Genomic DNA, 18,497 nt, shown 5'->3' on the forward strand with positions numbered 1-18,497 from the left:
AATTTTAATTCACTAATTTTGGCAATCGCAATAACGGATATGTGAGTTGGTGCATTGTCTTGATGAAACAACACCTTCTTCTTAGCCAAATGCGCCCTTTTTTGCTTTATTTCTTCATACAAACGTTATAAAAAAAGCAACTATAAAGTAAAAATCTGACCTACATTTTCTTTTACTTCAACTCTTCCACATACCAATTCTTCCTCTGTATTTTTGGGTCCTAAACATTCTATTGAAAACAATAGGTACCAAGTAAAAATAGGAAACAAGGTCTCACAAGGATTTTCCATCAATAAGGGGTTAAAATAAGGATGCTGTTTGTCGCCCACACTTTTCAAAATATACTTAGAACACGCACTAGGACACTGGAAAAGAAAATGTAAGAACATGGGCATTCCACTAATTGATTTCACACTAGATACCCTGTGTTTTGCAGAAGACCAAATTATCTTGGCATAGGACTACGAAGACTTAGAATATATGATAAGAAAGCTAGTAGAGGAATACAGGAAATGGGATCTAGAAGTAAATTTGAGTAAAACGGAGTAAATGTGTATTGGAGGAGAACAACAAAATTTAATACTTGAAGAAACACAACAAAGACTAAGTCGTTGTACAAAATACAAATACCCAGGCATGATGAAAGATTAGATGAAGCAATCGCACAAAGAAATAATCAAGGAATAAGACAACTAAATAATGTATTAATGGACAAATAAATATCCAAGGAAAACAAACAGCGAATATACAATAGCATAATACGATTACAGAAGACGTTAGGGTGAATCAGCTAAGATGGTTCGGACATGTTCAAAGAATGCCTGAAGACCGCAAGACCAAACAAATTTTAAATTGGACACCACGAGGAAGAAGAAAGATTAAGTTGGAGGTGAGGTATCGAGAAGGATATTTCTTCTTTGGGAAGATCGAGAAAGATGGAAACTAGGAATCGGAAGGCGGCGAAGAACGTTCTAACCCGATTAATATATATAAACATTATATTGCAGAATCTCTAAACATTGCTAACTCTTTCCAAAATGACATTTTAAAAGTGCAGAAGCGTTATCAAGTTTTCTTACATTCTGCTACGTTCCGATTACCGATAGCACTGGAACTTAATTATTGATTACCTTCTACCTCCCAAAATTGGAACCATGAGCTTGCTCTCCACGAATTATAACGTTACGTTTCAATATTCTTCACAAAATAAATCTTTTACTTGGATTTAATACGAAATGCCAGTACCCTGGTGGCTTCGGACTACATAAGAGTAGCCGTTTGCCAGTCGTTCACCTCCACATCCCATATTCCAGTACCATATGGTTTCAAAACATTGATGCATTCATCTAATGAAATAATAAATTTTTTTTCATCTTCTGTTCAATATTGGCAATGTTACTAGATCATGTGGTATGTATATTACCTCTATAATAGCGCAAACTACCTTTTAAATCCACTATGAACCCCCCTGTGATCATAATCTCTAATTTCTTAGGTCAAACTAATATAATAGTAGCTTTAAGCGACTGCTTAGCTCTCGCACTACACACTCCGCCATTGTGAAATTCAGGCGTCAGTCGGCGTTGTGCTACAGCCACGTAAACATTATTAATGCTTCCGCCAAGTGTGAATTGCGAAGTGTCCATGATGAAGGGGACCACGGAAGTGTGATTCGTTTTGTACAGGCTGAATGTCATAGTGCTGCAGAAATCTATCGGAGAATGAGTCGTGGGGAAAACTTGTGATGGTGTTGTGCGTGAATGGTGTCGAAAGTTTAAAGTTGGCAGTACTGATGATGAAGGGGGCCAAAGACGCAAATCTGTCGTTTTAGATGACCTGGTTCAGCGAGTTGACAGAAAGGTTAAATAAAACCGCGGATTTACCATTACTGCTCTGTCTAGGGAATATCTAGAAATTTCAAGGACTGTGTTGTACTCTATTGATACTGAACGGTTAGGCTAAATTTGCGGCAACTTTCTTTGAAGAGGGTGTTAAAAAGCTTGTCCACAGGTACGACAAATGTTTCAATCTCCTCCTAATTTGTGTAATTTTCAATTTGAATCGATAATTTATCACAAAATAACCTAACCGCTGAAAATATAATAAAATATTTAGTATATCAATAACAAATTCCATTAACAGGAAAACCGAAATCATAAACTGTTTGCAAATAACCAAAGAATTCAATAGCGTAACATGCGGCAATAAAATACGAATTGTAAACATACCTATAGTCACATATAATGTGAAAAACAAATAAAACAACTCTTCGTACATGTTTAAAATGTTTCCACGTCATTTCGCATCATATTTCAGCCAATCAAAATTTCTAATAAATCCAAATTTATATACAATTTGGAACAAAGCGTATATGATATCGATTATTACGTTACAACTGGTTTATAGTCGACGTCGGATCGTTCATCACAAATTATCGCCCTATTAGTTTCGTACTCGCATGTCAGACGTCTATTATTAAGTAGCTAAGCCGTTGAATATTTAAAGAGTAATTGGAAATACAGAAAATTTCTAATTTTTCATTTTGTTCCTATGAATGAATATGACCAAAAACTTTACCTCAATAACTGGACATTTTCTTTTTCAAATGTAGCCTTTACTTCACCGGCTCGAAACTCTCGAGATGAACATTCAGCTCAAACTAAGTCAAAAGTGAATACAAAAAGCTGGAAAATCTTATGAATGAAATTAATAAAAACTATCCCCGGACGAAATTCTCCAAATCAATATTATCGCTTAGAATAATAAAAAAAAATTAAGCAAATAACGAATTCGCATCAAGTGCTAATCCAAAAGGGCACAACGAATAAAAAGCTGTTATAAAGTAAAAACAACTTAGATATCTATATATTAAAGATAATAAGTCAGACTTATCAGGGATGGGTGCCACCCTCAACTGAAGTCTTTGTTTCAATTACTGGATTTTTTTTTCAAATGTAGCCTTAATTTTACCGGCTGGTAAAAACCTCAGAAAGTTGTATTCGGCCTCATCTAAAGAAAATAAATAACTGATACTCAGATGGTGTCAACAATTAATATTGAATTAGACGCCACCAGCTATTTGACGACACTAAATTTATTCAAAAAGTGATAAAATTCGCATTAACTGCGTATCAAAGAGGATAAAAAATACAAATCAGTCAAATATATATTACAGATAAGGATTGCGACTCTTCTATGGAAAAATATGAAAAGCAATGTTGAGAATATATTAGAAAAACTTTGACTTTAACCTTTTGTAAGCGTTATACGTAGAGGACGTTTCAGAATCAACACTGTAGTTTTATCAAACTTTTCGAATAGAATGGAATATCGACGACAAATTAATTTCTTGCGTGATAATAACGTGAATATATTTGTATGCTACACAAATAAGAATTTATTTTCTTTCGTCAAAAATTTATTGTGCCAACCGTAGAAAAATGCTAAAATCACAATGTAGTGCTGTAACTCGACTAATTTCAATAAGTGTTTATCAATTCTCACGTGTAATGGATAAATATCAATAATTACTGCATCTAAAATTATTTGAAAATCAGTAAATTATTAATTAACATGAATAATTATTTTGTTCATACTCATACTCATATTTTATTAACATAAAATAATTTCAATTATGAAAACAATTTTAATAAAATCGATTAAAAAAATTCATTTATAGCAAAAATTACGATTGCCCTCCCTTTAAAGGTGATTACTCTACAGCTTGGTAGAGTTTACCTTCAAAATTCCTTTTTGATGATAATATCCAGCAACTTTACAAGTAACAGCCAAACATCTGGCAACTCATCTTTTTGGCTGTAACTAACCGTATCAACACGGAAAGCTTTAAAGTTAATTTTGAATCCTTTCAATTTATCAAGGAGTTCCTATTAAACAGAAAAAAATAAGGTAATACTGATGAGCTAGAAGGAGAAGAAGAAATGCAAATAAACAGCCCTTAATGAAATGCAAATTAAACGGTATCTTGTTAGAACGAATTTCAAGATTTAAATTAGGGACGAACCTTTTATAAAAAGGAAGTATATTAATATAAAAATTTATCATAGTACTTTGTATAAAATATTCACTTTTAAGTTGATTGTGATTTTAGAAAAATTTACAATAAATAATCAATTATCTAACTTGATATGAAGCACTCCAATGCAGCTAGAATAATCCGGATCATTACAAGAGATGCTATTACAGAATATAGCAACCATTGTAAAACGCAGTAACAAAGTTTCATTGGCCTCAGATAGGTCCTGATTTGATTCCATTGTACTGTATTAATCTTCGTCTGGGATGGCTTTCAGTGTCTCAAGTGATTCACTTGTTATGTTATGACATTAATGAACTCGTGGTGCATATCCTGTTAAAAAAAACACAAGTAGCCAAATCTGCCGAATACGGTGGCTCGGCGATGACTCTCGTTTCGTATTTAGCCAGAAAATCAGTCATAACCTCATTGGAATGTAGAAAAGTTTTATCGTGGTGGAAAATCCACGAAGAATTATTTTACGTAGACGTATCAAAACGGACAAGTAGTAGTGCTTAACCACACCACGGTAATAGAAGAAAACGATGAAAATTACATGACTTTGATTCTATTATAGACACGTTTCATACACAAAATATTGAGCAAAACATTTTGCGTCGATCCATAAAAGTTGTTAAGAGCCTCTGTTGTTTTTGGCACGATGATTTGTTTGATGTTATCGTCGTCAACAAACGTGAACGGACGACTCACATAAGGCAATTTTCGACGGCATCACGACTTTCAATAAATGTTTTACGCTACTCAAAAACTTGCGTTCGGAATGAAGTAGACTTCCAAAAACACATCTGTAACGTTTTCAATGATTTCGTCCAAAAAAATACACAATAATTGGTTTATGGCGCTCAAACTTTATACGAACATCAAACAAGGTTGTACCAATTTACCAATAGATCTTTGTTCCATACTATGTGGTTACTTCCACTAAATTTTGCGAAACCTCAACGATACACCAAAATAATCCTCTCGTATCACTTATTGATTGGTCCAAATTGCGCGAAAATCCGTTCAGCAGTTTTTGAGTTGAGAACGAATATACAAAACCACAAAAGCAGCATAGATCTTTGCTTTACGATATGTAATTATTTCCACTAATCTCCACAAAACTTCGACTTATCCTACACCAAAATATTCCTCTTGAATCACTGTATCAATTGGTGCAAATTGCGTGAAAATCCGCTCAGTAGTTTTATAGTTTAGCACGAATATTCAAAACCACAGAAGCAGCATAGATCTTTGCTTTACGATATGTAATTATTTCCACTAATCTCCACAAAACTTCGACTTATCCTACACCAAAATATTCCTCTTGAATCACTGTATCAATTGGTGCAAATTGCGTGAAAATCCGCTCAGTAGTTTTTTAGTTGAGCACGAATATACAAAACCACAAAAGCAGCATAGATCTTTGCTTTACGATTTGTAATTATTTCCACTAATTTCCACAAAACTTCGACTTATCCTACACCAAAATATTCCTCTTGAATCACTGTATCAATTGGTGCAAATTGCGTGAAAATCCGCTCAGTAGATTTTTAGTTGAGCACGAATATACAAAACCACAAAAGCAGCATAGATCTTTGCTTTACGATATGTAATTATTTCCACTAATCTCCACAAATTTTCGACTTATCCTACACCAAAATATTCCTCTTGAATCACTGTATCAATTGGCGCAAATTGCGTGAAAATCCGCTCAGTAGTTTTATAGTTTAGCACGAATATTCAAAACCACAGAAGCAGCATAGATCTTTGCTTTACGATATGTAATTATTTCCACTAATCTCCACAAAACTTCGACTTATCCTACACCAAAATATTCCTCTTGAATCACTGTATCAATTGGTGCAAATTGCGTGAAAATCCGCTCAGTAGTTTTTTAGTTGAGCACGAATATACAAAACCACAAAAGCAGCATAGATCTTTGCTTTACGATATGTAATTATTTCCACTAATCTCCACAAAACTTCGACTTATCCTACACCAAAATATTCCTCTTGAATCACTGTATCAATTGGTGCAAATTGCGTGAAAATCCGCTCAGTAGTTTTTTAGTTGAGCACGAATATACAAAACCACAAAAGCAGCATAGATCTTTGCTTTACGATATGTAATTATTTCCACTAATCTCCACAAAACTTCGACTTATCCTACACCAAAATATTCCTCTTGAATCACTGTATCAATTGGTGCAAATTGCGTGAAAATCCGCTCAGTAGTTTTTTAGTTGAGCACGAATATTCAAAACCACAGAAGCAGCATAGATCTTTGCTTTACGATTTGTAATTATTTCCACTAATTTCCACAAAACTTCGACTTATCCTACACCAAAATATTCCTCTTGAATCACTGTATCAATTGGTGCAAATTGCGTGAAAATCCGCTCAGTAGTTTTTTAGTTGAGCACGAATATTCAAAACCACAAAAGCAGCATAGATCTTTGCTTTACGATATGTAATTATTTCCACTAATCTCCACAAAACTTCGACTTATCCTACACCAAAATATTCCTCTTGAATCACTGTATCAATTGGTGCAAATTGCGTGAAAATCCGCTCAGTAGTTTTTTAGTTGAGCACGAATATACAAAACCACAAAAGCAGCATAGATCTTTGCTTTACGATATGTAATTATTTCCACTAATCTCCACAAAACTTCGACTTATCCTACACCAAAATATTCCTCTCGATTCACTTATTGATTGGTGCAAATTGCGTGAAAATCCGTCTTTGAGTTCCTGTTTCAAACTATGCAACTGAAGCGTCTGTATATTTTTTAATATCTGATATTCCCAATAACTTTTTATCTCAATGCTTACTATTATTGCACCAACACTCACTGTAGAATGTTCGGTTCCTGAAGACGATAAATTGGAGGAGGGAAAAAAATACAGAGCACCCAATATGTAGGAAATTACGGACGTTACTTTTCTTTCAAATTGTATGATGGTATAAGAAGTAGATTATTCAGAAACATTCAAGTTTTAAAACTATTTTCAATGATCTGAATTTACTTCAAACTCATCTGATGTATTTCGTATTTTGAAATATCTGTAATACAATATTCGTGGGATGAAAATTGAGCGACTAATCTCCAGTAGAGTCGCTAATCAGCGGAACGGTGAATGTAAGCTTTTCACGATACCAAATCCCCCCGGATCGTGCTTTTCGCTTCTTTCACGCCTCTTATCGTCACGAAAACACGGATATTACAGGGAGGATAACTGCTGCAAACTCCATATGTTACCCGAAACGTATTTCCTTTATTATTTTTTTTTAGCGATACAAACGTCAGTTAAATTCTCAAACTGTCGATATTCTTTGGAGCTAGTTCTAGAAATCCATTTCATAAATATATAAATCAAGATTTATTATACTGTTGAGAATAAAAGTTAAAAATATGTCATTAAGATTCGTGTCACAAAAATTATTGGTACAATAGATTAATGAAGATGATAAGTATCGAATGCAGTACGTTGCCGCAAAAATATGGTACCAAATTGGCACCGTAACAGTTTGAAATTCAAGTAATGGACAAACAAAATTTATATTATGGAGATAAATACAAGAACAGGAAAAAAATACCAAGAAATGCTGAACATAGGAGAAAATGAAAAGATATAACATAATTAATGAAGAATACTTGAGAGAAAATACGAAAAAATTCTGAACTCAGTAAAAAACGTAAAAAGAAGACCAAGAAGAGATAGAAACTACCAAGAAAGGCCGAACAGAGATCACATAATGAATAACGAAGACTAGGAGTAGAAGAAAATACGAAAAAATTCCAAAATGAGCAGAAAATGAAAGGATGAAACCAAGAAGTGGAAGAAAATAGTGAGTAATACTGAGCGGAAAAGAAATAATGGAAAAAACGAAAAAGAGAAAGAAAAAGCAAGAAATACTTGAAAAAACATATCTATCAAGAATTTAATTTCATTTAACTATAATGTTCCGGTCTGGACATCTTTTCCTTGTTCGATACGTTGTTCTGAAAACGCTGATGATTTTTCATGGACCATCGCGTCTTCAACCTCTTCCAATTCATCTTCATACATCTATAAAATCATTTCAATCAATGCAATAAGAGTTTGGGATTCATTATATCTCTTTTGCTAGAAAAAAGAAGTGGAAAATATGTATGAAGATGATTAATCAGATAAATCATACAGTAAAGCTCATCATTCAACCATAATGAGTTTCAATTTCGTCTCTTCTTCTTCGCGCCGTGACCGTAAAGATCCTTGTTGAGTATCATATTGACTATCATTGCTTTATTCAATGCTGATGTTGATTTTCCGAACTATTAACGAAGATTTAACCACGATGTTATGCTTTTCCTAGCCAGTATTGTAGTAGTGAAGTGAAGTGAAGGGAAGTGAAGTGTAGTGAGGTGAAGTGAAGTTTATAGTGAGATGATGACGTATAAATATTCTCACAAAACTTGGTCAATCTTGTCCGTATCTTTACACTAGGATCTTATTTATTATTTATTACGGTATATTAATATTTCTTCTCAATCTATCTATACGTTATTAATCGCGTGTTCTACCCCTTATAGTGATTCTAGAATAAGTAAATTCGATTATAATTCACGAGAACAAACTTTGTTTTATTTCAGTGCGTAAACTTGGAATATTTGAAAAATTATTGAATGAAAATTATATAAAAATCAATTGAGTCGAGTTGAACAATTTCAAAATCATTGACTTGAAACAACTTGAATCAATATATCCCCAAGATCAAGTTTCCTTAGTGTTTGCATAACTCAGATGTATGAAGTGTGAATTCTGCACACCCTTTGAAGTATCATGTAAACAGTGGAAGCTAGAGACGCTACGTTATACTGAGATTCGCGATATTATCAGAGCGACTCTCGCAATTTTCTTGAATATTCCTATCAGCATAAGTATCTAAACAAAGAGTACTTTGCTAAAATGAATTTCGTCAACAAATAAAAGGGTTGTTTCGGAAGGGGTTAAACTGAATAATAGAAATATCACCATATTCGTACAGATAAAGTATTCGTAACAAAACTAGCTAATGTTTCACATCTTCTCTTATATTAAATAGCATTCATCTATTAATTTTTCTTCGCATCACTTAGATCCGTGATTCCCAAAGACCACCAGGGTTCCACGGGAGACTCGACGGAGGTCTGCGTTGAGCGTGCCAAAAGTTGTAAACGGGGGGTCCATGAAAACTCATTTGGTTTCGATAGTGACGTTTCTGATCGCATTTCTCTCGTCAAATCTTGTCGAAAATAGCTTTAGTTCCGTTACAAACTTATTATTAAAAAAAATGAGCAGATTGAATATTATTCCTTACAAAACTCAAAGCAAACGTTGATAATTTGCTTTCAACTCAACGTACGTACGTCGGCCGTTATAACACCGTGAATTTTGTAGTTATCGCAATCTGCGGTTCGACATGGCGATAAGAATACTACTAAGTAGTCCGTAAACCTCACTTCCGCTCCAGAATCAGCCTAGAGCATCTACTATAGAATAAATTAAAAATTCTTGTATAAATTATTGAATTTATTTTTGTTTCAATAGGTACAAATAAACAAATATTTATTTTATATAGAACAACTCTTCATTTATAGAATGCAATTTTTTATATAATAAAAAAATAACTACGCGTTTGCTTTTAAGATGTTTACAAATAACTGTCGTAAGAAACTTTCTTAATAACAATGTTATGTTTAATGGAATACACTGTATGATATCTTTGTAAATGTAACTGTACTGAGTAATTCGCATCTCTATCTTTATCGATATGTACAATTCGTGTGTCGATTGCAAAACGTTTTGGCAGAACATGGTTGTTAGTCAGCCCCAAAACCATTTGTCACCAGCGATTCGTAAGGCTTTATTGTCGTTTGAATGGCATAAAAGCGGCGAAATCGAGTCGAACTTCGACAATATGCGCCGTCGACTTTCAAAAGCTACTAAATGAATTGAAGCTGAATCTTTTTTTTTCAAACAAAAAAAAAACACACCTTCAATGCAATAAGTTATTTTAAAGTGTTGATGAGAATAAACACTTGATTAGTGTACTTCAGTTTGTAATTTTAAATTTACAAGACTAATACCATCATTGTCGGAAACAGTCGACTCTCGAATTTGGAGTAACATAATTCACATCTTCTACAAGAGCTAAAAATTCTGCCATTGGCTACCATTTTCAAAAATAATGTCCGAAATGTTTTTTGATGTTCAATTTCAAGCACTGCTGCTTCGCTGTCTTGTTTTAAATTTCTTCATACAACAGGCGATCTGAAAAGCATAGAAATTGAATAACCTCTTCATGAGTGCAAACTTCTATCCATCCAAAGAGGTCTAAGAACAAAAAACGTCGCCAAATATGGAGACTACCACTTGGCAGCGATGCGAAGCCTAATTCATGCAATTTTGCCATCAGATATCTCAATCTGCCCAGGTTACCGATATCTGGATATATTTTCCGAATTTTTCCATGTTTTCGTCGGTGACATGTCCAGTGCGTGCATCGTCCTCAGTGCTCATGTCCTCTAGTGCAAACTTAGCAAACCACTTCGTCGTTATAATGTTTATCAAACCAAGCCTTGACTTCAATAATATTTTGTCACTATACACGAAATTCAAACTAACATAAGGAGCTTTAATCAAAATATTCTAACTCATAAATTAACAGAACAGATTTGATAGTGGTAGCGCCATCTACGTGTCTGCCAACTAATTTTCCAGCACACCTTACTGATATTTACAAACGAAGGATGACTGAAAAAATTAATACCTGATTTCCTACCGGAAGTGTCGCTGTTATTGATAATGTGTCCTATCACAACCTGCAATGGGAAAAACCATTTTGCAGGAACGGTTAAGGTCCCGAAAACATTTGACGAAGAAATATGTTAACCAGAAAGTACAAGGCTGATGAAATTGATGCTTTTACCATCTCGATGTGAAAACAATTAAATTAGTAAGGGCAGCAAAGAACGATGAATTTTTCACTCAATTCACTGTTGAGAAGTGGAAAAAGCGATGTGATCGCGTGGAATGTCTGGAGGAGAAATTAATGAAAAGTAAATCAATGATTGATGAAGAGTTTATTTTAAATTCAAATATTGATCCTGATACAAATTTAAACACCGAAAGGAGCGAAAATGATTAATATTATAGAGTATAGAGCAAGTGAAAGACAAATTTGACAAAAATGAGGTTCCTTTGATTTGTTTAGTTTGGTTTTATCGTCGGTTGCTTCTGTTAGTAAATCAAACTATTGATTATTATAAAATTATTATGCGTTTAATAATTATTGATTAGATTTTCCAATATCTTTTGGTATGACGATCGAAAATTATTTCATTTAATTATACATTCAATTGACAAGAGTGTCAATATTCATAGAGTATATGTGATAGTTATAGTGCTCTAAAGTTAAAATGTTCGTTGGCCACTTTTAACATTGAATGTAAAATGTAAAAACTATTTTTTTTTTTGACAAAAAAATGTTAAGATTTACAAAACCGTTTCGATTCGACTTGAAATATTGTAAGAATTGAAAGTTATAGAATGCTTTTCTCGTAAAATATATCCGAGTATATTCTAAAGAATATTGAATAATAGTATCCGGCGGATGGGATGGCGAAATTTTATATCCGGGTCGTATAATCTCTTGAAATCTCAAAAAATGCATCTATGACCAGTTCCGTTGTAACCCACCGTTTTTTTTTTTATTATTAATACTCCATAAAACGCATTTGACGTCGAAATTTTATTAACAACATCGTTTTTATTTGCAGGTAAGCTCACCTTGAGTCGAGTACGCATCAAAATACGGTAAGTTTTATATTTCAATTACTCCATAGCGTATATCCGAGGAATTTGACCGCCGTTCCTTGGTCGAATGTGTTTGTAGAGCAATTTGAGAAGCTCTGCTTGACGTTATTAAGGTTGAGAGATCGCAAAACGGGTATAATAAAAAGAGAAGAAAACCCAGCGTAAAATAAGGCAGGTCATAAAAAGAGTCATATCTTTCCCAACAGGTAACGAAACAACGTTGCTGATATAACAATATAATTCTAAGCTTCATCCCTCGTCCAATCTGTTGTTGAATTAACAACGCCGAATCTACTTCGTCTAACTAGATGGCTATTCATCTCAAAAGTTATTGAAACAATTTTGAGTGAGATGCTGGAGATTTATTGACAGTTTGTTTTAAAAATTACATTTTGATTGAGTTTTAACCGTTTTTCGAGAGAGATTCAATGCTTAGAAGCAAGAAAGTAATTTGGATAGTCTCAGAAATACGTGGCTCACCAAGGAAAACACAAACATTTTGGGAAAAAATATGTTTATATTTCAACGTAATCTCTTTTTAGCGATATTCAATAAGTTCAATACTCCTTTAGCTCCATTAACTTGAGGTATGAGGTAGCAATTGAAATTTTAATTCATTAATTTTGGCCATTGGAATAATGGATGTCTTCTTGGTCAAATGCAGTCGTTTTTGCTTGATTTCTTCGCTCAAACGTTGCAATATTAGTCGGTGTTAATAGTAGTAATTATCCCACGCGTATCTGAAAAAACCGACTCCTTGACTTTCAGATGGATCTTTGCCTTCTCTGAAACTGGTTCATCTTTTTGAGTCCATTGTTTTGATTGTTCTTTTGGGTATGAAGCAAAAATTCAGTTTCATTTCTGTAAAACTTCGCCAAACACTCGATGGAAACATCTTCACCCATCTTGCGCACAGCTTTTTCATGTCCAAATTTTGTCAGAAAGCTTGCGCACTTTCAGTTAACGAACATCCAGTACCGCTTTGTGGATTTTCTTAAACATTTCTGGAGTCGTCATCTCAGTTGGTCGACCACTGCAATGCTGGTCTCTGAAGCCCATACGGCATCGTTTAAACTCCTCTCCCTAATATTTTACTGTTGATAACGAAAGACCAGTGTAACTCAGAGTAGGATCTAGTTCAGCTTGTATATTTGTTGGGCTAAAGCCTTTCAAATAACGATGACCAATTTTTGAGAGACACGTGATAATTTTATAAGATAAACACACTTAAGGGGCACTTCATATGCGACAATAGAATTTTGTGCATTTTACATTTTACAAGGTTTAGTCTATTTCTTCAAATAAGAGATGTAGAAGAGTGGGAATACAAAATATCTAGATTCTAAGCAATTTTATTAGCAACATATACAGTTTGTCCACGTAAGTTGACGGCATATGGGAAACTTTTTTATTATTAATTTTACGAAAAAAAGTTATTCTTTATAAAAAGTTCTGCATGATCCAAAACCTAAAATTCAATCATCAGATTTTCAGTCGTATAAGAGGTTTGTCAAAAAATGTAATTTTTGCTCTAGATTAAAGTAGCTACCTTTCTTTTTGACTATATCGAAAATTGTTATAAAGAAAAGATGCTTAGAATTAAAAATAGCTTTCAAATTGTTTATTTACAGTAAAAAAAATTCTAAATTTTCTCTACGATTACGTTGAAAATTTAAGTTTGCACATTAATGCATTGCATTTATTAATTATAAATTTGATTGAATAATTCTAAATAAACTTTTAAAAACAATTATCTCTTAATTTTTATCGAACACTGAAAACCTTTAAGTTGCTTAATCACTAGTTTGTAACATTCTATTTTTTTAATGTAAATAAACAATCTTGAATATTTGAAGGCTATTTTTAATTCTAAACATTTTTTCTTTATAACAATTTTCGATATTGTCGAAAAGAAATATACTTAACTCTAGAGCAAAAATCACATTTTTTGACAAACATCGTATACGACTGAAAAAACTTAATATCTGATGATTGAATTTTAGGTTTTGGAACATGCAGAACTTTTTATAAAGAATAACTTTTTTTCGTAAAATTAATAATAAAAAAGTTTCCCATATGTCGCCAATTTCCGTGGACACACTGTATAATCCGGTATACCTGGTATTTATTTCGTATTAAACTTTGATAATAATCATTGCCGCGGGTGTAAATTTATTTTTCTGCCTTTTGTGTCGTATTTACCTGCGCTAACTTATACCTTTACCTTATACCTTAGAAAAGATCTTTATTTCCAAAATTTTAAAAAACGTAGTACGTTTAACATACCAAATAAAGTTTCTATTTAATTGGAGGAAAATAAAAACTTGGCGTTATATAATTTTTGACGTCATTTGTATTTTTATTATCTACCGAAACTTTGACGTTGGACTCTTCCAACTTCATTATTATCAGATGGAGTGACATTTCTTTAACTTCGAATTGAATTGTAAATAAGAAGCATACAAACTCCGTTAACCTGTTAAATTTGTTTTTGGATTTTTTTCTACATCCATCAGTTTTTGCATATACTGTAAGTAGATTCCGGAAATGGAATTGAAGTTCCCGACTTCAGTGTTACTCTAACAATTATCATACAAGCTTAACTCAACCTAAAAGTTCTGGAACCCCACATTTTCACATTATAAGTTCAATGTTATATTGTATAGTTTAATATTGTCCTATCGTTAAAGTTTCTCCATCAATACGTAAAACGTTGAAGCTATTTCTCCCATATTCCAGAACTAATTTACTCAAATAGCTGATCTCTACAAAGTTTCGCAAATTTCTATTGTATGCTTAGCTACATTACAGTTTCCATCTATTATGTAGTGATGAATGAATATTTCTGGTTACATGAGGTTATTTGTTACTTAAATTTTGTGATAATGGCGTGATTTTTCAGAGTAAATACCGCAGATAGTTGAATAAATACTGAATAATACCTGTCTCGATACGTTGGCAGATATCATAAATTATTTGTCTGGCTATTCCCATTCTTACAAAGTGATTAACCTCGACCTAAACTCGTCGTCGTTCGCTAGGAAGCCTCGGCCCATTGTGTAACCCTTTATTTTACACAATCTTTTGTTTCAATATTTTTTCCTCCTCCGTCTTTATCTATGTAATAATATATGTTCGTTGTCACTCCCCATTACTGGAGTCTTTTGCCGATACTACAAGTCCAGTGATCACTCCATACGTATTCTAGATTGAATCTTATTATCTTCTATTATATTTTCATTGATCCTTGGCTAAATAGCTCCGGTTATCGTGCAATCACTTCTGTTCGACCATATATACTGATGTTTGATTCTGATTCCTGTATTAATAGCATCTTTTCAGACAATTTCATCAGTAAACTGTCTCTTCGGCATCCTCTTCTGTAATTCCACTTTTAGCAAACCTATTTGCTCAAAGAGATCCCTCCAGGTACCCAACATAGTTTCTTGAATCCAGGAGATTGCCGCTTGGTAGCTTATTGCCACCACTTTCCCTTAATATTCCACCAACAGTCCGTGTTGCGTAGTTTTCCACTTGAAGGGTATTTTATCCAGTTTTCAGTTTGTAAGAGCCATCAGTGCAGATTCAGATTCCATTATCCTTTATGATCTCGTAAGAATTTTCATCCTTTCCTTGGTCAGTTTCTGTGATGTGTTGGAGCTACCTTTTGTAACTATGTGATAATTGATCATGAGCACGTCAGGATCATTTGATTTGTCCAGGGCTTCTATTGAGAAACTGGAGGATCAAAGCAACTGGTCGTGTTGGAAATGATTTCCTCAGATCTTGATAGAATTGGCAATTATTTTACTTCGTCCTTCTTCTTTTAGATTTTCCATACTGGAAACTAAATTTTTAACAGAGATGTAATGTATATATTTGAGATATTTGCCAAGCGCCGAGGTTATTTCGAGTCTTGTAGCGTTTTTGAACAACACAATTCAAGCTTGAAACAAAAAACGAGAACTTATCTCCCTAACGATCCGTGAAAGGATTCGTTCAACTTACAGATTTCAAGAGACTATTTATTACAGGTGGATTCGTTCAGTTACTTCTATTCTGAGTCCAGAATGGCTCTGTTATTTTTAGATCAATGTTTGGGTGCTCTCCATTTAGTTTGAAAAGCTGAATTGATATCGTACCTGATTGAAAAGCTTTTAGTAAAAGATTGTGTTGGATAAATCGATATGTTATTCGTATAAAAACGAACCGATGAATTTGTGAATATTATACAGATTATGTTCACGCATTTCCCCTAATATAATTGGGTTTTATCGAATCGATTCATTTGTAAATCCTCGGTCATATTGTAAAGAACGTCCCTCCAATAGTGGTTTTTAACCAGCTCTCCGACATTCATAAATTGCATTGCAGACAATTTAATTTGTTTTCAAAACGAATTTGATTTTCGTATACATCAAGATAAAATTTTTAAATAACTAACAAAATTATCTGTTAATATATAGTCGATGTTATAAACTACAAGTCTTGTAGGACAATGATCGTATTATTAATAGCTCAAAGCCAATCATTTTTTCCAGTGCTTTAAAAAAGTCTCCACACCAGCTTTGTCTTTTGGAAATCGTCTCAAGCTTATGTGACACCCAGCAAGTAACAATTTTTTTCAAATGAAGTGTATCCAATACCAATCGTTTTTTGATGCTTCTTGGATCTTGTTCGATTAGACATTCGCTAAATATTTTCAACAGTAATTTGAAAGAAATATCTGTCATCTTCTCTTGAAGAACTTTCATCGTAGATTCATGGTGCATCATAGCTTGCACTTTTTTTCTGAACATATTTAAATTTCGATGGCAAATCCTCTGTATCGCTATTTACTATAAACTGCAGACAGAGATTACTAAATCTAACTCTTTTGAAGCATGTAGTTAATAATTTTGTTGACGGCTATCCCCCATTTATTATTGCAGTCCTTTACTTTTCCCTGGAGATCGCTAATTGCACTGATCGTAGAATAATTAGTGTGGGGTCCATGGTGGTGGGCGATATAAGATGATTGTCTTCCAATTCTTGTACCAAGCGCTTCGCAATCAAACGTTCCAATAACTTACCAAACGTGTAAATTAAGTATATTGGTCTGATGCTCGAGTTTTCGTTAATGTCCTTGCCTTCTATCAGGTATAAGCACCACCCTCGCCTTTTTCCATTCTTCTGGGAACCTTCCCTCTGCTAAAAGTGTAATCAGATATTCCAGGATTTCTGCAGGTTTAGTTTCACTGTGGACTTCTGTGGTCCACGGTGAAACTCGTTCTTTATTATCCATGTCCTCGTAGTTGTGGTTTGGCCGTTGTCTGGTTTTAGCTATTTTGCCAGTTGCAATATTATACCCCAAGCCCCAGATGTCATTCTTCAGATCAGTTATAAGGTTTTTCCAGCTGGTTTTCTTGGCTTCTAATATTTTTGATGTTAGCTCTTGGATCTTCACGGGCATTCTCTATTTCTAGGCTCCACCAGTAGGGTTTTGCCGAGGACCTTTTTTCCTTGCTCGGGTTGGACACGGAGGCAGTTCTCAACAATGCTGTGGGTGCCCGGCGTTGTGGAAGTGTACTGTTTCACATTGTTCTATGGCATTTTTAAAATTAGCAAACTGAAAACATCCACGTATGAAGCTAGGTGATCGGCGACGTAGCCAGCGACGTGTCAGTCGCAAGCTATGGTTTGTCAACGTAGTGTAACAGGGCCCTTAGGTTTTAATTGAACGGGTCACTTACTTTGCTGTATTTTCAATCAAGTCCCTTTAATTTGCAACTTATGAAGTGAACACTGAAATGTATGGTTTTTAGAAGATATTCTGCGTTTCTTAGCTCGTTGAATACTTACAAAATAATGATTTTCTCCTTCTCCATATGTTCCAAAGTTTTGTCCAATTTCCAAAAGAAAAGATGTCATATAATAAAAATTTTCTGCAGATAACAAAAATACACGAAATAGTGATAATGTAATGAAAATTAGATTAGAATAGTGGTCAGTACAAAAACTGTAAGAAGTATTTCTTTCATCTACAATGTATAATGCTTGGTATAACACGAACAGATAAAATTTGAAATAAAGTTTAGCTCGTTTAGTTCGAAAATTGAATAATTTACACTAAACATATCGAAAGTTATGTAGATTTTAATCGGTGGTGAAAACATTCTGGAGTCCTGAAGTTAAATTACTTCGAAACTTATGCCCTTTCCAGTTCTCGAAGTGTAGTTTAACCCAAATAAAAATTCGTGAGGTTTGCGAGTGTCGATATCCATTAGCATGCCTCTGCATTTCCTGATAATGGGTTGCCAACTGGGTTATAGATGTACTCGTTCGATCAAAGTGGATGCCCGAGGGCACTCGTGTAGGCCAAGTATCGCAACACGGACAGACGTCGGAACGCCGACGTCAGCTGGACGTATGGACGTCGGTGGCTTCCAATCAGTCGGCGGGCAGGTAAACGGGTCTCTGGGGATAATGCCGGGACACACACGTACCTAACTGACTCGTCCCTTGGGTCTCTAGACGAAACTATCGTCGACGGATATAACGATAAATTCAGGAGGTCGACGCGCGGCGGTGACGCCACAGTTTCGGCTGGATTTACACAAGGCCAGCTAACGACTTTAC

The 18,497-nt window shown here is 34.1% G+C and overlaps 1 protein-coding gene across 14 annotated transcripts in view; it reads left to right on the plus strand.

The window, feature by feature from the left end:
• LOC130448898 (protein muscleblind) overlaps positions 1–18,497 on the plus strand; it is a 584,866-nt gene that overhangs the window by 436,092 nt on the left and 130,277 nt on the right. The window contains exon 3 of one of the 14 annotated variants that reach the window (XM_056786487.1): positions 11,843–12,032. The exons of the other annotated variants lie outside the window; for them this stretch is intronic. Coding sequence (XP_056642465.1) covers positions 11,843–11,857 — 15 coding nt within the window. The 3' untranslated portion in view covers positions 11,858–12,032. Of the gene's footprint in view, positions 1–11,842; positions 12,033–18,497 lie in introns of those variants that run through there. 14 annotated transcript variants of the gene reach the window in all.

The sequence above is a fragment of the Diorhabda sublineata genome, chromosome 9, assembly GCF_026230105.1.
Source record: "Diorhabda sublineata isolate icDioSubl1.1 chromosome 9, icDioSubl1.1, whole genome shotgun sequence".
Taxonomy (NCBI): domain Eukaryota; kingdom Metazoa; phylum Arthropoda; class Insecta; order Coleoptera; family Chrysomelidae; genus Diorhabda; species Diorhabda sublineata.